The sequence below is a fragment of the Sinocyclocheilus rhinocerous genome, unplaced genomic scaffold (genome assembly GCF_001515625.1).
Source record: "Sinocyclocheilus rhinocerous isolate Xijiao unplaced genomic scaffold, SAMN03320098_v1.1 scaffold1406, whole genome shotgun sequence".
In the NCBI taxonomy this organism is placed as follows: Eukaryota; Metazoa; Chordata; class Actinopteri; order Cypriniformes; family Cyprinidae; genus Sinocyclocheilus; species Sinocyclocheilus rhinocerous.
Genome location: NW_015647095.1, coordinates 2,177,931 through 2,199,202, shown reverse-complemented (window position 1 = coordinate 2,199,202; position 21,272 = coordinate 2,177,931). Strand labels below are relative to the sequence as shown.

The 21,272-nt window shown below is 42.0% G+C and overlaps 1 protein-coding gene across 1 annotated transcript in view; it reads left to right on the top strand.

The window, feature by feature from the left end:
- The window catches only part of LOC107708781 (histone-lysine N-methyltransferase 2D), a 32,679-nt gene extending 12,748 nt beyond the window's left edge, over window positions 1-19,931 (top strand). The window contains exons 30-54 of the mRNA XM_016513088.1: window positions 53-1,651; window positions 1,747-1,914; window positions 2,522-2,649; window positions 2,761-4,568; window positions 4,658-4,781; window positions 5,268-5,355; window positions 6,154-6,214; window positions 6,572-6,804; window positions 6,895-9,553; window positions 9,635-9,843; window positions 9,921-10,064; window positions 10,180-10,344; window positions 10,541-10,688; window positions 10,774-10,855; window positions 10,951-11,126; window positions 11,213-11,337; window positions 11,431-11,566; window positions 11,670-11,785; window positions 11,881-13,207; window positions 13,311-13,447; window positions 16,145-16,275; window positions 16,369-16,654; window positions 16,738-16,811; window positions 16,893-17,001; window positions 17,095-19,931. Of these exons, the coding sequence (XP_016368574.1) occupies window positions 53-1,651; window positions 1,747-1,914; window positions 2,522-2,649; window positions 2,761-4,568; window positions 4,658-4,781; window positions 5,268-5,355; window positions 6,154-6,214; window positions 6,572-6,804; window positions 6,895-9,553; window positions 9,635-9,843; window positions 9,921-10,064; window positions 10,180-10,344; window positions 10,541-10,688; window positions 10,774-10,855; window positions 10,951-11,126; window positions 11,213-11,337; window positions 11,431-11,566; window positions 11,670-11,785; window positions 11,881-13,207; window positions 13,311-13,447; window positions 16,145-16,275; window positions 16,369-16,654; window positions 16,738-16,811; window positions 16,893-17,001; window positions 17,095-17,187 (10,326 nt within the window). The 3' untranslated portion in view covers window positions 17,188-19,931. The remainder of the gene's footprint in view (window positions 1-52; window positions 1,652-1,746; window positions 1,915-2,521; window positions 2,650-2,760; window positions 4,569-4,657; window positions 4,782-5,267; window positions 5,356-6,153; window positions 6,215-6,571; window positions 6,805-6,894; window positions 9,554-9,634; window positions 9,844-9,920; window positions 10,065-10,179; window positions 10,345-10,540; window positions 10,689-10,773; window positions 10,856-10,950; window positions 11,127-11,212; window positions 11,338-11,430; window positions 11,567-11,669; window positions 11,786-11,880; window positions 13,208-13,310; window positions 13,448-16,144; window positions 16,276-16,368; window positions 16,655-16,737; window positions 16,812-16,892; window positions 17,002-17,094) is intronic.
- The last annotated feature ends 1,341 nt before the right edge of the window (window positions 19,932-21,272 follow it).

Sequence of the window (21,272 nt, the reverse complement as noted above, 5' to 3'; positions counted from 1 at the left end):
TTGATGTGTTTGCATTGTAATTGTACAAATTTTTCTTTATTCTAATCAACAGCAGGCAGAGAGTCAAGTATGTCGGCCTATCAAAACTGAGCCTGGCTGTATTAAAGGGGAGCGCCCTAATCTGCACCTCCAAATTCCCCCACCCTCAGGCTCTGTATCCACACCCTCCCAGCCGAGCTCTGCTGAGAGTCCTTACCCTCTTGCCCCTGACTCTGCATCTTCAGCCTTTTTTCCCGATGGACCACTCAAGACTCCTTGCTCAGCTGATGTGCAGACAGACCCATTTTCTAAACTTCCCTCTCAGTCTCCGCACCTTCAGTCTCAGCCATCCACCCCATACTCACATCCTTCTTCCAGCCCCTTGCAGGCCTCTTCCTCAGGATATCCTATGCCTGGCCCACAGGGTGCTACTCAGGGACGGCCAGCCAACTTTGGCTCCCTTGACATGCAACCAGGGACTCCTCGCAGGGCCCAGCAGGTTGACCCATTCTTTAAATCACAACAGCAGATCCCCAAACCTCAGCAGCCCTCTCAGGAGGCCTTAGGTCCACCTGAGAGTCCTCGATCTAGGCCTGGAGACTCGCAGATGTTCTCACCACCTCATACAGGCCTTTGTGGTGACCCTTACCGTGGCCAGCATGGAGCTAGCCGACAAGATCATGCTTCATCTCCATCACCATATGCGATAGCTTCTTCACCTGCTGGGGTGGGTCCAAATAGGGCAGAAATTAATGCCCCATCTCCATGTTCTTCATTTGGCAGACAAGACCTAAGCTCTGGTTCTCCTGCTAGTTTGGACTCTGAAGATGGGCTATTTAAAGCTCCCATGACACCTCGTATGCATCAGGGGGATGCAGGTGGATTACCTGTTTCACACCCTCCAGGTGCCTCTCCTAATCATCCTCCTGAGAGCTACCGCCAATCGCCCTCTACGTTCTCTGACCCTTACGCCCAGCCTCCTCTCACACCGCGACCTCAATCGGGTGACGGCTCCTCTCCTCTACCCCAGAGGCTTCCTGCGCCTCAGCAAGAAACATACTCAAGATTGCCTTCCAGCCCTCAGTCACGAGGCAGTTCTCAGTCGCCTCTCACACCAGGAGCCATTTCCAATGATGTGCTTTCTGTGCAGTCACCAGCCACTCCACGCTTCCAGTCACCTGACCCCTACTCCCGCCCACCTTCACGACCTCAGTCCAGAGATTCCTTCACTTCGTTGCATAAACCCCCCCGCCCATCTTCTGTAGCACCAGAAGGTAACTCTCCCTTTAGAGGCTCACCTCATCCTAGCCAGCAACCCCCCTGCTCACCCTCAGTAGCAGATCCGCTCTCTGGAAAACCCCCTGCTTTCAGCTGCAGTCCTGGTGTAGGGCTTCAAATGGGCCAGCAACAAGTAATTGGCCAGCAGCAGATGATGACTCCTCAGCAAGCTCAGGTCCACCTCCAGCAGCCACAGTCCCAGACACAACCAGTGGGTGCTGAATTTAACTCAAGAATAGCACTTACACCTGGAAACCAAGAAGCAAGTGTGCGGGCAACAGATGCTCCACATTTACCCAACTTGCCAGGGGTGCAGGATATGTCAGACCTGTCAGCTGGACAGGATCCAGCTCTCATGAGCCTTAGTCCATCCGAGTTAGAAAAGCACAGACAGGTAAAGTAGACACTGAGTAGATGTGTAAATTTAAAAAGAGTTTTGGGTAGAATGAGTTAGGTTTTCATTTTACTTTTGTGTCTTATGTACCACAGAGGCAACGATTAAGAGAGTTTTTAATAAGACAAAAAATGCAGAGAAACTCACTCCGCCAAGAGAAGGAAGCACCTGTGGTGGGTAATCCTGCTCAGAGTTGGCCAGGTGTGGAAATGCCGGCCTTTCAGCAAGACAAAAGCCAGCGAGCACCACCTCCTTACCCTCAGGTATTAATATTGAATTAATATTGAATGGGATGTACTGAATCTGAATCTTGGCTGCACAATTTGATTTAAAAAAAGATTTGTTGCGGTGCTTTTATAGGGCTGCACAATTTAGTCAATTTTTGTGATTGCCATAACTTTAATAATATTATAGACAAGTAAAATATGTAAAAGAAAAAAATTATAGAATTTTATTTTACAATACAACTGTCAAATTATTCCAACACTAATATTTACGACAGTCTTTATTAATTTTCAAATGTTAATCCATCAAGCTTTTATTTAGGTGGAAAATCACAAGGAGTCCTTAAAGTCTCCCTTTGTTGACAGCAGACAGTTTATAAGCGCTTCTCATTACAAGTTTGGGAAAATGGTTGGCACATATTGCATTCTCAAATGCACACTGAAAACAACCCAAACTCCGAGCACATGCAGAGATGAGTTCATGTGGAACAGCATTTATTTAACTAATTTGTGTGTTTTGTGTGATTTGATGATCACATTAAGCCATATCACGATTTTTGGTTTTGTTTCTATTGATCGTGCAGCCCTAGAGTAAACAGCCAAAAGTGTTTTGTTAGTTGGCATAACATCATCTTTTGTCCATCAGGACAGAGCTGTGGTTGCTCAGGCAGCCCTTGCCACCAGGATGCCTCCGCCAGTGGGAGCAATGGATGAAAAGCTCTGCCGCCCACCTCCTCCTGGAACACCAGCAACTATGGACCCCAGTGCATTAAGGTAGATTGAACTAATTAAATGCTACTGATTTTGATTACTTTGTGTTTTTACACAGTCCTTGTACATGTTACTTCCACACTGATCATTTCATAATCAACACTTTTCTTGTAGGCAAGCTGGGCCCAATATTTCTCAGGGGATGTATCCTCGTCCACCATTTCCTGCACAGTGGCAAAACCAAGGTGCTCCGCGGAGGTTCCCACAGCCATCTATGATGGAAGCCGTTCCCAGACAGCACCTTAATACTCCCATCAACAATCCTCTTAACATACAGTCCATGCAGAATGTGCCCAATCCTTTGACGGGGGTTCCAGGCACTGGCGCAGAGGCTGTACAAAGCCATGTGTCGGGAGCTCCACCTCAGTTTATAGAGCTGAGGCATAATTCCCAGAGGATGCCACTGGGTCCTCAGTTTATGCAAAGGGCGCCTATACCGAGACCACGCATGTTTCTTCCACAGCAGGAAATGAATGCTGCTTTTGTTCAGCAGAATTTTCCCCCTTCTCTCGATGCTTCAGCGAAGGGAACGCGTGATCCCAGAATTGGGTTACAGCAGGGTGGCATGGACCTACTGATGCAACAACAAAGCAATGTACCCCCTTCTCAGTCTCAACTACAGCCACAGCAGGTGCCAACTACTATACCCAAAACTCCCATTTCTCACACTACTACTCAACAGCTTCGTCAAACAAGTACAATAGGAGGTCAGCAGACTGTTGTGAATCCAGTTGACCTACCTGAGTCTGACCTAGGGCTGGGTGATACAGTGGCAGAAACCGGAGTGGAGGATGATGATCTTGCTACTCTTGACCTGGATCCTGATAAGGGTGATGATGATTTGGCAAACCTTGACAATCTTGAGACCAATGATCCTCATTTGGATGATCTGCTCAACAGTGATGAATTTGATTTGCTGGCTTACACTGACCCTGAGCTTGATCAGGGTGATCCCAAAGATGTTTTCTCTGACCAATTACGACTTGTGGAAGCAGAGGGGGAAGGACCAGGGTCTTCTGCTAAAGTAGAAATCAAGGTTGAAGAGAAACCAAAAGTGGATATAGCTTCCCAGGACATGCACACAACTGCCACTCAACCACCTTTAAAGACTGAGACTTCATCTACCAAAACGCCGAAGGTAGAGTCTTCTGATGTCATTAGGCTATCCTCTGTAAAACTTGAAGACAAGGGATTGATTGAACAACCACAGTCAGGACAAGCTCCTGTTAAAGATGACATTAGTGAAACAGTGTCTGTTTTGCTTAGTGGAACAAAAGCCTCTAATCAACCAGAGACTGCAACTGCTTCATTGAACACAGTCCGTTTAGGTGGCATACCTTTTCCTCTTCCCAGCCAAGCAGATGCACTGTCTTTTCCACCAACTGCACCACATCCGGACCTGGGTGATGATCCACTTGGATTGCCAGATGCTGGCCACCACTCTGCAGCAGATGATCTTGACAAAGTAGAAAGCTCACTGGAAGCGAGTGAACTACCTTTGTTAATACAAGATCTTTTGGAACATGAAAAGAAGGAGCTTCAGAAGCAACAACAGCAGCAGCAGCAAAGTGCTCTACAAGGAGGGATTGGTAGTCAACTTCACAGCATTCAGAATCAGCAACAGCCTCCACAAGGGTCAAATCAAATTATGATGCCACAGCACCACCATCCATCCCAAGGCATAGTGCCTCAAGCTGGTATGGTGCCCAGGCCACCTCACATGTTACCACAACAGCAGCAGAGGTTAATTGGTGCTGCAGTGCCTTCACCTCCCCATGCAGCGATGGGACAACAGCAAGGCATTTTACGGGGTGTACAGCCTGGTAGAATTCATCCTGGTCTTACTCCTCAGCAGCAGACAGCACCACCTCCACATATTGTTAAACAGCAGAACTTGGCCAGCAACTTTTTCCCAGATAAAGGTATGCTGAGTTCCATCAACTTTTATTCAAATTTTGTTATCACAATAATGAATGTGTTTTTGTAAATATAAAACTTTTTTTTTTCTCAGATCTGGATAAATTCATGACAGATGATATAAAGGATCCTATTGCGAAGGCTAAAATGGTTGCACTGAAAGGAATTAAAAGGGTGTTGGCTCAAGATCCTATGGGTGTACCACCAGGAATTAATAGGTACTGTTTTTGTCTTTGACATACTGTCATAAAAAAAAAAAACACAAAAAACAGAATTTAAATTTGAAGTGAAAATTGTAAGGTTTCTTTTTTAACATCTATTGTATGTGTATTAATAAACCTGTACATAGAGTTCAGACATAAGAAAAACAATGGTCTAGGCAGGTTTTTACAGTTTAAATCAGGAAATTGTTTTACAGACGTGACAAAAATTGACAACATTTTGAGATGCATTACACCTTGAAAAATTCATTTTCTTTCTTTTATAACTTTAATTTGAAAAATTTGGTGCACACCTCATATGGTACAGTAGATGCATTATGCAATTGATCTATTATAGCTTCTTAATACAGTAATATAGATCTAAATGTAGTATTTAGATTTAGAAGTGGTTTTGTTCCTTTGCTAAATTTCCTAGTTGACATTTCCAAAAAATTGCCCACTTAGTTCTGTTTCAGATTTAATTTCAATTTTATTTAACTTTAGGCAACAAGCGTCTCTTTTGGCTCAGAGGCTAACCTCTGCCCCTGGAAATGAGGATTCCCAGGCTCAGCTTGCTCCTGGGTCTTCCAAGGTAAGTTTAGTATTCTTCTGTAGTTCAAGATTTTTTTTTTTTATTTGTCACATACATGGTTATATAGAGAATATATGACCAGCAGTGAAATGTAAGTCAGGTCCGCTCCATGGACAGTGCAATTATTAAAGAATGCAAACACAAGAAAAATATATATAAATATAGGTATGGAAAAAGTAAGATTAAAAAAATAAGAATAAAATAAAATGCGCAGGACAGTATACTGTAGACTTAATAAATATTAAGATGAGCAGGAATGTACAAGAGAAGAATGTGCAAACAGGTTGTACAGGGTAGTTACATAGCAGCAATAGGGGTAAAAAAGTAAATCAATAAAATATTACAGAAATTGCTGTGGCTCAGCTAAGCGCACAACTCTCTGCAGGGCTTTGCAGTCTTGACTGTAGCTGTTCCCATACAACACTGAGATCCACTGAGTCAATACACTTTCTATGGCCCCTGAATAGAAAGTTTTCAGGATTGCTGGCGAAACCCTGAATTTTCTCAGCTGTCGCAGATGGTACAGTCTTTGCCTGGCTTTATTAACCTGAGTTTGGATGTGTGAAGTCCAAGTCGGGTCCTCTGAGATGTTTACACCAAGGTACTTGAAGCTGCTCACCCTCTCCACTGGGGTCCCAATGATCATAAGAGGAGTATAGGGCCGCTGCTGTCTCTTCCTGAAGTCCACAATCAGCTCTTTAGTTTACTCACATTCATAGAGAGACAACACATTTCATTTGAAGTTCACATTTCATTTGAATTTAATATAGTATCTTAACCTTAATCCTTCTATTTCAGGAGGGAGAAGGCAGCAACCAGGTTCAAACAAGACCAAATCCTCCGCAATTTGGCATCATCAGTATGTTTTGCATTTCTTTTTTTTTTTTTTAGTAAACCACCCCTTCAATGCTATTATTGCCCTTTCCCTTATTTAAATATTACATTCCCTATGTAAACACACATTTAGAGTCTTATGATTTTGGCAGTGCTGAAAACAGTCCAGACAATAAAATGGAACTCTGATTTCTGATTGCAGAAATTTGACACAATTTCAGAGTCTAGATTATAACATGGAAGTCTGACTGTGTTGCATAGTAGAAAACATAGGTTGCTCAGAATTGTGCACAGTGTATAGGCACACGTTGTGCATTTAGGTTATAGACAGTTCAGTTTATTTCATGCTATTAATGTTCTTGGGCCATCACACTTATAACAGATGATGCTGAGCAGCACCAATATGAAGAATGGCTTGTGCACACCCAGCAGTTGCTGCAAATGCAGTTGAAGTTCTTAGAAGAGCAAATTGGAGCACATCGTAAATCCCGTAAAGCTCTGTGTGCCAAGCAGCGCACCGCAAAGAAAGCTGGACGTGAATTTGCAGAAGCGGATGCTGAAAAGCTCAAACTGGTCACTGAGGAACAAAGTAAGATCCAGAAACAGTTGGACCAGGTATGCAAAATGTCTTTTTACAAATATATGTGAGAGATTTTGTTATCTTGAAAGTCATTCAGCTAAGAACAATAAAATTGGCTTTTCTAGGTGCGTAAACAGCAAAAGGAGCACACCAATCTTATTGCAGAGTACCGAAGCAAGCAACAACAGCATCAGCAAGGGTCTTCCATACTAGCTCCAGGGCCCTCTACGCAGGCACCCCACGTGCTTTCCAAGATGCCTGGACAAATGATGATGGGACAACAAGGAGCACCAATTATTGGTCAACCGCCTGGAGGAATGCCTCAAGTAGGGATGCCTCAAGGAGGCATGCCAGTTAGAATGCCACAAATGCAACCTTTTGGTGGAGCCCAGCCTTCTCTCCCACTTGGACCTGGCACTGTGCAACCAGTGCCACCTCCTGTTTTTTTCCAACAAGCCCCTGGAGCACAAGGACCAGATTCAAGAGTCATACAGGAACGACAGTTACAGCATAGAATGCAAATGGTCCAAAAAATGCAGCAGCAACAGCAACAACAGTTGATGATGGGACAGCAGCCTATGTCACATCAACCTCAGCAGCCTGGTATAATGAATCCGCAGCCTGGAGCCATGGGCAACCAGCCAACCCAAGTTTTGATGGGCAATATGGGGCAGCAGCAACCAAGCTTACAACAAGGATTAATGAATAACCAGCAAAATCAGCAGGGGTTAATGCAAACGACTCCAGGTATGATGGGAAACCAGGCTATTGGGCAGACGCAACATAATGTCATGGGCCAGCCAATGCCTCAAACCGTAAATATGATTGCAGGCCAGCCACAGGGTATGGTTGGTAATCAACAAATTGTTCAGCAGCTTCAGAGACCTCAGGGCTTGATGGATCAGCACGGGCCAGGTGGACAGCATGTTGTTAGGGGGCCACCAACCCAACTCACGCCGCAACAACAGAGTGTAATGGCTCAGCGCATGCTCATGTCACAACAGCAACAGAATTCTGCAAAAAACCTTGTTCAACTTCAGCAGCAACAAATTTCACAACTGAAACAACCAATGCAGGTTGGTCCTTCTGAGCCACAAAGAGCTTTAGAAACTCCACAATCAGGGAATACCCAAGGGGTTACTGAGAACTTACAGCAAGGTGTCCAAGATCTTCAAAATCCTGATCATAAAGATGGAGGACTACTTAGTCCAAAAACACCGCCCCAGCAGGGTGGACCTCCTACACCACTTCAGATGCAACAACAGGGATCTAGTGGAGAGCAGCAAAGTGGTGTTGGACAGCCACAGCAAGCACATGCTTTTCTGGGCCAACAACAGACAGCACAGCCTCAGCCAAACCAGAATATTGGAGTAGCAGAACAACATGGTTTTGTGGGCAACCAACAGGCTGGATCTCATCTTAAAGTACAACCACAGCAACAACAGATGCAACTTGGTCTTCAGACCCAGAACACCATACAAATAAAACAGGAAGATCAGCAAATGTGCATTATGGCACAACAGCAAGCTGGTCAGATTGCTGCACAACAACCACAGGATGTACTTGGCCAAAATAGTGGTCAGACTCAAACTACAATGACCGGCATTACAAATCAACAGCAGCAAGCTCTCTTGACTCAACAGATGGGCATTCCTAGAGGCCAGCAGATGATGATGATTCCAAGGCCTGGTGCACCGACAGGGCAAATACGTGCCCCTATTAACATTCAGGCCTTCATTGCACAGAACCCCCAACTGCGTCACCTGACTCCCAACCAACAGTTGCAGCAAATTCAGGCAATGATTGCTCAGCGACAGCTACAACAAGGCCAGATGCTAAGAATGCAAGGTCAGGCTCAGGGACAAATGCGTCCCCAGGTCCCACAGGGGCCACCAGTTGGTCCACGGATGCCAGGTCTTGAAACCCAACAACAGCAGCACTGCTTTGGATTAGCAGGCAAACACGGTCCAGCTGGCACTCAACAGCAATCAGGAGCAATGGGACAATCATCTGGTATGGCTTCACAGTTTCATCAAGGTGTTTCGGGGGCTATGCAGCAACCTTCTCAAGGACCTTTGCCTCAGTACATCATTAGTGCCCAGCAGCAGCAGATGTTACAACAGCAACAATTACATCAGCATCAGATGATGAGGGGTCAAGTGCCCAGGCCAGTAATGGGTCATATTCGTGCCACAGCACCTGGACATATGGCTAGACCGATGTCTCCTCGCCAGTTAGTGGGTCAGGGTTCTCCTGGAAGCCCGCTTTCTAATCAGCAAAGGCTCATGAGAATTTGTCAGACTCCACCAGGCCCCCAGCACCTTCAGCAACAGCAGGCCCATGTGGCAACAGCACTGAGCCCCTTTCAAGCCTCTCCATCTCATGCGCGTTCTCCTGCAGGGTCTTCTGTTCCAGAACCTGGTTCAAGCCCAGCATCTGTACATAAACCTGAGCCGGACACCTTCTCCCTCTCTAGTCACTTGTCATTGCCTTCTAGGCCAGAAAATGTTGTAGGAAAGAGTAGCCCCTTTAGCCAGAGAGGGGGATCAGTAGCTTCACCTTTGAGATCTCCAATTGCCAAGACTCAGAGCCCCAATTCTGAAAATCTATCAGCTCCTTTTCCACTCAATGGTCCGTCTCCTCAGTCAGCACAGAACCCACACCAAGCAACAACTGCTGCCCAAGTATCTGACAGTCATATGTCTCAACCAACTCAACTGCTCAGTAAAATAACACTGCAAAACATCAAACAGGAACCACGTGAAGTCCAATGTGACACAGGAGGTAGTGTAGAAGCCCATTCTGAAGGCATAATGAGAGAAATTTCTGGAGGGGCAGTCACTGCTATTGCGAACTCTGTTCCAGGCTCTAGATGTCAAGCAGGAGATCTTGGATCCCAAATTCAAAGGACAGAGACTGGCCAACAGCTTCTACAGAAACTTCTTCGAACCAAAAACTTACAAATGGCTTCTCAGAGGCCCTCAGATGGCATTCATAATGAGATAAATGGGCACATCAATAGCAAGCTGGCAATGCTGGAGCAAAAGCTTCAAGGAACTCCACGCAACATGGAGGTATGACCAAGAAAGCCACTTGATTGTGTGCATGTACATTTTTTGAGCTTCTAATTTTTATCTGCTACTGTTTTTAGGATCTGCAGTCACTCACAAAGAGAACTCCAATAGTCAAGGCCAAACGTACCACAAAAGCTGGAGAGCGTGGGCCAAACTCTAGAAAGAAAACCAAGAAAGAAGAGGTTGGAAAAACTGAGGCAATAATGAAGCAGCTGAAACAAGTATGTGGCATTGGCTTATTGAATATTTGTTTCCTGTTTTAAGAGTGATGCTATGCTATGAAAACTTTGGATTAATATTATATTAAACCATTGCTCTCTTATGGTTAACCCACAGGGACTTTCTCTTCTTCCTTTGATGGAGCCCTCCATTACTGCTAGTCTGGATTTGTTTGCTCCTTTCGGCAGCAGTCCAGCCAATGCTAAGGCCCAGTTAAAAGGCTCATTTGGAAATGCTATGCTGGACAACATTCCAGACTACTATTCCCAACTTCTTACAAAGGTATGGCATAGTTTGGCATTTTGTATACCTTTCAGTACACAACGGAAGACATGTTCCTTATTCTGGGAATTCCAAAGACTGACAGAATAGGATGCAACCAGATTGTAATGACTGCAACACTTTTTTTTTTAATATCTTTTTTTCAACATGTAATATATCCATATTTTGATATGTTCTTTGTTTTTTTTTGTATTAGAACAACCTCAGCAATCCTCCAACACCACCATCATCCCTTCCTCCAACTCCACCACCTTCTGTGCAGCATAAGCTTCTAAATGGAGTGACACCTGTAGAAGAACTAGCAGAAGGTCAGAAAGAGACCGAGGCATCAGAGGATACCATGGGTAAGACACAGTATTGATTCTAATTCATTAGTGACACGGTTTGATGGCTGTTTTTGCACAGAAATTTTTTTCCTTGTACTTGAAGGTTCTGTTCCAGAAGAAGTTAAGAGTGTGGACATACTAGCAGCTCTCCCTACTCCACCTCACAATCAAAACGAAGATATACGGTAAATTACCAACTCTATAATGCAGTATGTTCCACAGAACAACTAATCTTAAACTTATGTATATGTCAGTGCACTAATGGATTCTTTCAACTCAGGATGGAGAGCGATGAGGACAGTGATGCTCCAGACAGCATTGTGCCCGCATCCTCACCTGAAAGCCAACTAGGTGATGAGACAACACGCTTCCCCCATCTGTTGGATACCAAAGAGGAGGACGATGAGAGGGTCATCTCTCCTGTTATACCCATTATTCCTCGTTCTGCCATCCCAAGTATGTGGTATCATTTGGAAATGATTTTAATTTGTTTGCTTGAATCTTCAATGACTGACTGACTTGCTGATCTTACCCATGTACAGGTTTTCCCGAGACAAAACCATTTGAGTCAGTGGATGGAAAAGTTGTAGCCTCATCCAGCCAGTGGGACAAAACCAAAAGCAATGAAGTGGCTGTAACCTTCATGCTTTCATCAGCTGCAGCAAAGGTATTCAAATCTCTAAATGTCTTTACCCCCACAAAAGCCTTAGGTAATTTTGTGTGACAATATTTAAGTACTGTTTTGAATTCTCCGCATCAGAATCTCAACACAGTGATGTTGGCTGTTGCCCAACTGCTGCACATACGTATGCCAAGTTCTTACGAGGCGGCTTTTCCCCAGAGTCCAGGTAGAGCAGGTGTTGAACCTGGGAAAGTACCTGACGCTTCCAACCCAGGTAATGCACTCGAGCTGTCATTCAACATTTTCAAAGTGTTGGCTAAATGTTAAGCTGCTGCTTTGTTTTTTTCCTTATGCTATGTTTTTCTTTTTTAAATCAGGTATGAAGGCGGACCCTTCTGCAAGCCACGATACAGAATGGCTTAGGCAGTTTGATGTTTCCCTCCCAGGGTGTACCCTGAGGAAACAAGTTGATATTCTTGCTTTCATCAAACAGGTGAGTTTCCTGAGAATTTCATTAGTTTTTTGTAAATGTTGTCTTGCTTTTGAGAAATACATTACATTTCTTCTGACATTTTCACACTTTTGCAGGAATGCCAAGAGCAAGAAGATAGACCTGCTCAGCACTGTTACATGACGAATGTTTCAGATCTGGATGTGCGCCACCTGCCTGTTATTCCTGTCGAGGTTTCTCCACCTCCATCACCATCGCCACCTCCACCTCCACCCCCATCATCTGCTGTAGCTGAGCCAGAAAATATCACTCAACCTGAGCCCAAACCTGAACCAGATGCACCAATTCAGACTGCATCATCCCCTTCCGCAAGCCTAAGTGCACCTGTCAAAACTGAATCTATAATTAAATTGGAGTCTCACAGCTCCCCTGTTGCACTGGAGTCTGAATCTCAGGAGCCTGTGGTCCTTCCCCAAGCTGCTCCATCAGAAGAACAACAACCTTCTGCTCCAGCCAGTTCTCCCCCTCTAGACTCCCCCACAATGGAGATGTCCCTCAAACCCATCAAACACCGTAGCAGGCCACTTTCTGATGAAGAAGAAGAACGACCCAAGGTCAAAAAATGGAAGGGTCTGCGCTGGAAGCGTCTCCAGATAGTCATCACTATTCGCAAGGGAGGCTCTAAGAAAGAGAACAGCCGTGAAGTTTCCGAGCTCATGGAGCGCCTCCGCATTACGCTGAAACCAGACAAGCTTCCCCGAGACAAGCGCAAGTGCTGTTTCTGCCACGAGGAGGGAGATGGTGCCACAGATGGTCCTGCACGCTTGCTTAACATCGATGTTGATCTGTGGGTGCATCTTAACTGTGCTCTGTGGTCCACTGAGGTGTATGAGACCCAGGGCGGTGCACTTATTAACGTGGAGGTTGCCCTTCGGCGTGGACTACGCACCCGCTGTGCCTACTGTCAGAAGACGGGTGCTACTAACAGCTGCAATCGTTTGCGCTGCCCGAATGTTTATCATTTTGCCTGTGCCATCCGGGCACGCTGCATGTTTTTCAAAGACAAAACTATGCTCTGCACCCAGCACAAGCTTAAAGGCCCCAGTGAGGAGGAGCTTAGCAGTTTTGCTGTTTTTCGACGCGTCTACATCGAGCGAGATGAGGTGAAGCAGATCGCAAGCATCCTGCAACGTGGCGACCGCATTCACATGTTCCGTGTTGGCGGGCTCATCTTCCATGCCGTGGGCCAGCTCTTGCCCTCTCAGATGGCTGCGTTTCACTCACCCACTGCTATCTTTCCAGTGGGCTATGAGGCCACACGCATTTACTGGAGCACTCGTGTGCCAAACCGCAGGTGTCGCTACCGTTGTCGCATCAGTGAGCAGGATGGCAAGCCCCTGTTTGAAGTGCGTGTACTGGAGCACGGGTATGAAGACCTGCATTTCCGAGACCCCACTCCAGATGGTATGTAAATCTAAGTTTATATTCTGAAATGACTGTAAATGTAATCCTAATGGAATGTTTTATCTTGGGAGCATAATGCTAATGTCATGCTTCTGCTCTTCAGGAATTTGGTCCAAGATTGTGCAGCAGGTTGCCAAGCTGCGTGATGAAGCAGCCATGTTGAAACTCTTCACCGAGCATGTCAAGGGAGAGGAGATGTATGGACTCACTGTCCATGCAGTGATGCGAATCACCGAATCGGTGAGAAATGAATAAGTATGGTTGGAAACAGAGAACTGTTAACAAAAGAACAGTTTACCATAGGGGTTGGCTATACACCGGTAGACACAATTAACCGGGAGATATTTGTCAACCGGTAGAGATTTTAGATTATCGTCTCTTGTTGCGGTTACATGCTCACGTGACGTTGCTGTGCAACGAAAACGCATTGTTTGCACGTATATTTAAGCTTTAAAGTTGAAAAACAATTGATTTTAAGCCATTGAAATGCAATCAGCAGCGAAAGATAACTCATTTCAATATATGTGCGCGCTATCTGAGAGACGCGCACGTGAAGACAGTGCTCATAGTGCGCGGGAGTATTGAGTTATTTTTGCTGCTTTATAGGCCTTGAACGGTTAAATACACACTTGTATGAGTCAAAATGCCCCTCTTTGCTGGTATCCTCGTAAACACAGTTATTTGGGTCTTAATTGAAAGCAAACAGCTGAGAAAGAGAACTTGTAACAGTATATTGGATCCGGGCAGCTCTTAAAGTGACAGCAGTCTAATATTCCTGCTGTCTGTCATTTATTTTAATCAAACAACAAAAGAGGAAATATCTCGCTGCTCTTCACTAAATCACTTTTGTAACTTTAATAAGAAGAAATAAACATTTAATTTACACAGTAAAGAATATGCAGTGTTTTATGCATTCAGTTACTTTATACAATGTATGTAGCATTTCCTATTTATTTGTTCTACTGTCTATTTTTTATATAATAAAGACCTTATTTAAAGTAAAAAAAACTATATCATGATTAGACATGTGCCGGTATTCGGTAATGCGATATATCACGATAATGAATATGCACGATATTGTTATCGTGGGCACTTCAAAATACAGAGAATAATTATTTATTACAAATTATTCCGAATTTTGAATGCATTTTAAGAATACTTTTCCCATCAACTGGTTAAAATGCACAACACCGCTGTATGCTGCTTCAAAGACGCATGCGCACTCTGATGTAAACAAGCACGGATGAAAAGCGCATAGTGGAACACGTGAGAGACGCTCTGAATGAAAGCGCACATTCACTCTCTGACAGCAGAAATGCAGCCTTTACCCCGGAAACCCCATAAACAAAGCAGCTGCACTACTTTCTGTTTCTGAAATGTTTAAATGATTTAAATAACCATTCAGATTTTTGTACTTGCTATGGTGTTCATCACAACGCCAAATACTTAAATATTTAGACTTAATAGGCTATTTATTTTCAAATTTCAAATTATTGTTCGGTCACACTTTACATTAGGGCTTCATTAGTTGACACTAGTTAATTCATTAGTTAACAAACTGCCAATGAATAATTATTCTAAACATTCGTTAATCTTAGGTAATTCCAATATTTAATAACACGTTGTTAAAATCAATAGTTGCAACTGTGTTATTTAATGAGCTAACATGAACTAAGAGTTGTATTTTTTTAACAAAGATTAATAACTTCTGGAATAATTATATATTACAAATTATTCCGAATTTTGAATGCATTTTAAGAATACTTTTCCCATCAACTGGTCAAAATGCACAACACAGCTGTATGCAGCGTGAAAGACCCGTGCGCACTCTGATGTAAACGAGCGCGGACGTGAAGCACATGGCGGAACATGTGAGAGACGCTCTGGATGAAAGCGCACTTTCACTCTCTGACAGCAGATGGCGCTAAACTGCAGAAATGATAATAATAATATAATAATTCATTTAAATGCAGCCTTTACCCCGGAAACCCTGTAAACAAAGCAGCTGCATTACTTCCTGTTTCTGAATCATGTTTAAATTATTTAAATAGCCATTCAGATTTGTGTATTTGCTATGATGTTCATCACAGCGCCAAATACTTAAATATTTAGACTTAATAGGTTATTTATTTTCAAACTTTTTTTACATTTTAATCTTTACTACAACATGCCCTAGATATTGTTTGAAAGTGTTTTGATTCTTTATTGTTCGGTCGCACTTTACATTAGGGCTTCATTAGTTAACATTAGTTAATTCATTAGTTAAACTGCCAATGAAAAATTCTTCTGAACATTTATTAATCTTAGGTATTCCAATATTTAATAACATGTTGTTAAAATCGAAAGTTGCAACTGTGTTATTTAATGAGCTAACATGAACTAAGAGTTGTATTTTTTTAACAAAGATTAATAACTTCTGTAGCAAATGTAGCTATTGCTCATTGTGAATGTTAATGCATTAACTAAGGTTAACTAATGAGATCTTATTGTAAAGTGATACCTATTGGTCTTTATAATTCTTTTGTACTTTAATCTGTGTAAAATTTTTAACTTTATAAATTTTTTTTGTGTATTGCTTTATTGTATTTAAATGTTCAGTTATTTTTGTTAGAAGAAAAAAGTTATTAAACCTGTTATACTGTATTATGACAACACTTTTTTGCAACTAAATTTCAACACCGTGATAATACCGTATACCGTGATGAAAGCATTAGCAATTAATCACAACATGAAAATTTGATACTTGCATATAACCTAATCATGATATATATTGTTACCGTGAAATAAATTTACTCGTATTGTGATATAAGATTTTGGTCATATCGCCCAACCCTAAGTTAACATATAATTACTTATAATAATAGTTTTCTTAAATGGCTTTATTATAATAATGAACAGTATTGTTATTTTTTTGTTACTCTTACCTATGTCCTTCAGCTTCCTGGTGTGGAAAACTGTCAGAATTATACGTTCCGATATGGCCGCCATCCTCTCATGGAGCTTCCACTCATGATCAATCCTACAGGCTGTGCACGATCAGAACCCAAAATTCTCACCCACTGCAAAAGGTAATGAACAAAAGAAATTGAAGACCTTATGTGTCGGATAAGTATGGTTTGGAGATTGTAAGGTTCTAATGTAATTTTTTTCCTGCTTTTCAGGCCTCATACTCTGAACAGCACGAGTATGTCCAAAGCCTATCAGAGCACATTTACAGGAGAGATCAACACCCCGTATAGCAAGCAGTTTGTTCATTCTAAATCTTCTCAATATCGTCGGTTGAAGACAGAGTGGAAGAACAATGTGTACCTGGCCCGTTCTCGCATTCAAGGACTGGGTCTGTACGCCGCGAAAGACCTTGAAAAACACACCATGGTCATTGAGTACATTGGCACCATAATTCGCAATGAGGTTGCAAATCGCAGAGAGAAGATTTACGAGGAGCAGGTTTGCACATGTCAAGCTTCCAACATATATTTGCTCTAATTGTCCTTTCTTTTTCTTCTAAACTCGATATTTTCTTCAAACAGAACCGTGGGATCTACATGTTCCGCATTAATAACGAGCATGTGATTGATGCCACCTTAACTGGCGGTCCTGCCCGGTAAGATCATACTTCCTGTGCTCTTCTTGCAATCCAAGTGTTTGATTTGGGTCTTAGTTTCTGAATTCTTCCTCTCCCTAGTTATGTTAATCATTCTTGTGCACCCAACTGTGTCGCGGAAGTTGTGACGTTCGACAAAGAGGACAAGATCATCATCATATCCAGTCGCAGGATCCCAAAGGGTGAAGAGGTTAGTTACAGTAATCTTTTCATTTTTTGGCATTGCTCTCAGTGCTGTTCCCCAGTGTAACGCTTTATATCGTCCTCTCTCAATCTGTTTTAGCTGACATATGACTATCAGTTTGACTTCGAGGACGATCAGCACAAGATCCCCTGCCATTGTGGAGCCTGGAATTGCAGAAAGTGGATGAACTAACAGGGACAGAGAAAGAGTCCGACCCGTCTTTGCTCCCTGGTGCCAGAACACTCCTGCGCCAAAGCCTGTTATATTCTTACTATCCAGTTAATAAGCTGCTCTAAATTGAGGAAGAAAAGTTCACTCTCAGTCACCTGAACGACAAGACTTTGTTATTCACAACAAGAGCCAAAGCTTTGAAGAGTAAACTTTTGATGCCACAACCTTTTACAGATGAGCTCAAAGGTATTGGACCTGCGTGAATCTTTCGTGTTGATTAAAAAGTACACCTCTGCCAAAAGCACCTCTACTTCCTCCACTGTTTCCTCCTACAATAAGCTGACTCTGGCTGCAATCGATCCCTTCGACATCTACCAAAATACCTGAAGCTATAGCATATCAATACACTTAGACTAGAACTCAGTGAAGATGTTTGATTAAAGCCATGCAAGTACTCAAAAATGAACTAGTACACTTTAGCTTGGACCTATCCTTTCCGCTACCACCCTTTCCGTCACCCCAGACGAACGCTTTCCCATCAAATCATCAATGAAGATCGTGGACATTGGCAAGACAATCCTGGAGTGGCTCTGCGTAGAACTGTGACGAGATATGATAACGTCGAAATACTATTGACCTGTGGCTCGAAAGGCACCAGATGTTTTATTATATTGAGTTAAAAGGTGGGTTTATTTCACCCAGTCTACCTCATTGAGTTTGTGGGACGTCACTGCTTTGTATTAAAACTGTTAAGTGCTACTGTGGAAAGGGGAAGGCAGGAATGTGTTCATGGCAATTGCCTTCTCGGATAAGCAGGGAAACTTAAGCAGCAGGTTTGCTTCTATCTATATTTTACTTTCTGATGATTACAATAGTGAGCCAGTGCAACTGTTTTTGATTTGATTATACAAATGAGATACAGTATATGACGATGCATTACTTGGAGCAATCAAAACTCAAACGGGTGTCTCAGAGGCCACCTTTTTCCGACTGTAGATATCATGTAGCTGCGTCAACACACATGCGGATCATGCTTTTAGTGTAGAAACGTTCATCTGGATTCTCTCGCGTTCTTGACCACGGAGCAAATTATGAGAAAGGGCCACAGTGCGGATCCACGTTGGTGCAATTTGAAAGATTATAGGGCAAAAAAAAAACAAACTAGTGATGCAAGACTGCCACTGCATTCAACATGTTTTCCCATCTTGAATCCTTCCATCCTGCGTTCATTAGATCTCCGTATGGATCTCATCACTCCAACCAGGACCCTTAGGTGTAAAGCCTCTTCCCTTCTGTGATAGTGGACTGTTGTAAACTTACTGTAGTGAGTCTTTCTCTGCCTGCTGACGGCCAGTTGTATCTAATCTATGTATTGTGGTTTGATAGTGGTAGCACAGTCTACAGGCTTGACGCAGTGATAGAGGAAGACTTCAAAAGGGCATTTCTATTTTCTTTTATATTAAAGTAAATTAAAACAGTAAAAAAAAAAAACAGTTGAATTTCAAATAAGGGAGTTGAACAAAGTCTCCACATAGCCCATGCTACTTTGTTCCTTTCTCCCCTGACTTATGACCTCACATTAAGAATAAATGCAAAATGTATAAACTGTACATAATAGGGGTCTAAACTCTTTATCCAGCCCCTTTTTAATCAAATTCAAAATTGTAGAGAGATAAAATTCATGAAAAAAAGCAACCACTGGATATCATTTTATCAGAAAACTAAATGTGTATATATCTATAAATATATGTAAAATGGCAAACTAAGTAATATCTTTATGTATATGAACCAGAGTGTTTTTGCATTTAACTTTTTTTTTTCTTTTTTTTTTTCCCTATCTGCGTTTTTTCCTACAAGACCATATACAGTTGAACTAAAAAGGTGTGATGTTTCTCTTGTCTTCACCAATGAATTTTGGAAGACTTGTGGTGGTGAATGGCAAACATTTAAGATGGGATTCATGCAAAGTTTTTTCATGGAAATAGATACTACTTTTTTGTTTTGTTTTTGAAAGATACAGCAGTAAAATGGTGCATAGCATTTGCGTATTTATGTAATATTGTTCACGTATATTTCTTTTATTTATGCGACTGCTTGTGAATTACTGAACCCTGTCCTTGAATCAGTGACAGTTTAATTAGCATATACAGTAAATGGAAAATCTTGAATGTCCCAAGATGATACTGTTTTTGATTCGTGTCCTGTTGTTTTCTTCCCCTCCCCTCCCTGTAGAAGTGAATGTTTTATATGACTTATGAAAAGGCCGCATAGCCGGACAATGGTATGACTTCAATAATCGAAAATATCTTCATTAATTACATGTGAATTGCACTCAGCATTATTTTATTTATACATCCTCCGAACTAGCATTGGTTCTTTTAAGGGTAGTCTGTTAATAAACATGGGCGCTTACTGGATTTTAAGTAACTCTTGCCCCCCTTTGTTCTTTTGAAATCTCTTAATTTAAGCTCTCTACTCGTGTTGTAATTAAATAAATCCTGATTTTGGTTTTCAACCTGATCTACTTTTTAAAAAAGATGCTGCAACTGTACAGCAGAGCTACTTTTAGGGAATATGAATAAAATGGTAATTTTTATTGTATGTGGCATGTTTTGTATGGATATAATTTTGAATTGTACATATTTTTTGACGTCAGAGGTTGCATCTCTTTATATACGGCTGTCCCCTTCCCTCCCAGCCCTCCATTTATTTCTGTCTCTGCTTTCTTTCTTGTAAAGAAAAATAAAATGCATTTTAAATATAAAGTTTTCTGTTGTCACGTAAAATTTAATGCGTAAACATTTTGAAGCTTAGAAAGTTTTCACTTTGAGTGGCATCTTTCGTAGGCAAAATTTGAATAGAAATTCACAATTTTATATATAAATTGTAAATTATATATAATTATGGTACTATTTTAGAATTATAAAATGTTAATTCTAAATAAAGGCTTAGTTCACCCAAAAATGAAAATGCTGTCATTAATTACTCCCCTTCATGTCATTCCAAACCTGTAAGACCTTCGTTCATCTTCAGAACACAAATTAAGTTCGTTTTGATGAATTCTGAGAGCTTTCTGACCCTCCATAGAAAGCAATGTAACTGAAATGTTCCCAGACCCAGAAACGAAGCAAGGAAATCGTTAAAATAGTCCATGTGACATCAGTGGCTCAACCGTAATTTTATGAAGCTACAAGAATACTTTTTGTGCAGGAAGTAACGACTTTATTCAACAGTTGTTCTCTTCCGCGTCACCATCCTCCGCCAATATGGAGAGTACCACGACGCATGCTCTCGATATTGCCTCTCGGATTTCATCAAAAATATCTTAATTTGTGTTCTGAAGATTAACGAAGGTTTTACGGGTTTGGAACGACATGAGGGTGAGTAATTAATGACAAGAGTTTAAATTTTTGGGTGAGCTATCCCTTAAGCTATTGGAAAGAATCAATGAAACAGAAATAAGAAAAAGGATTTATTACTGTATACCATTTATGTACATTATATTAACTAACCCACAAGTGGATTTGTTTTCAATGTTTAAAATACACATGGAACCTCAGGATCAAAAACTCGTATGCATTGGATTGAAAGCATCGGCTACCAAGTCTGAACTCTTATCAAGACTAAAATGGACAAACATGTCAAGAAATTTAGACTAAATTGCCTCCACAAAGTGGCAGTAAATACCGTCTGAAACAAGTGTCATTCCTTAAAGGCACAATATGTAAGATTTTTTTAATTAAAATATCCAAAAACCACTAGACCAGTGTTATATATTTTGCTGGCTTGTGTACTTACATTATCCCAAATGTTTCGAAGAATGTTTAAATCAGAGAAATAAGTAATTTTAACTAGTGACACGGACCGTGTCCATAGTGTCATTGTGTGGCCTGCCAATGACGTCATACACCTAGGGCTGCACGATTAATCGAATGCGATTGTCATGCGCATTTTGTTAAAAAATGCTTTCAGATGGAGCAGAATTTACTACACAGAGCCGTAGTTCACTAACGACCGGTGACTACCGCACAGAGTAGCATTATAAAAGAACTTTCAAATGTATCTAGTATTATAAAACAGCGCTGCTTACTTCCGCTGCTTTCCGG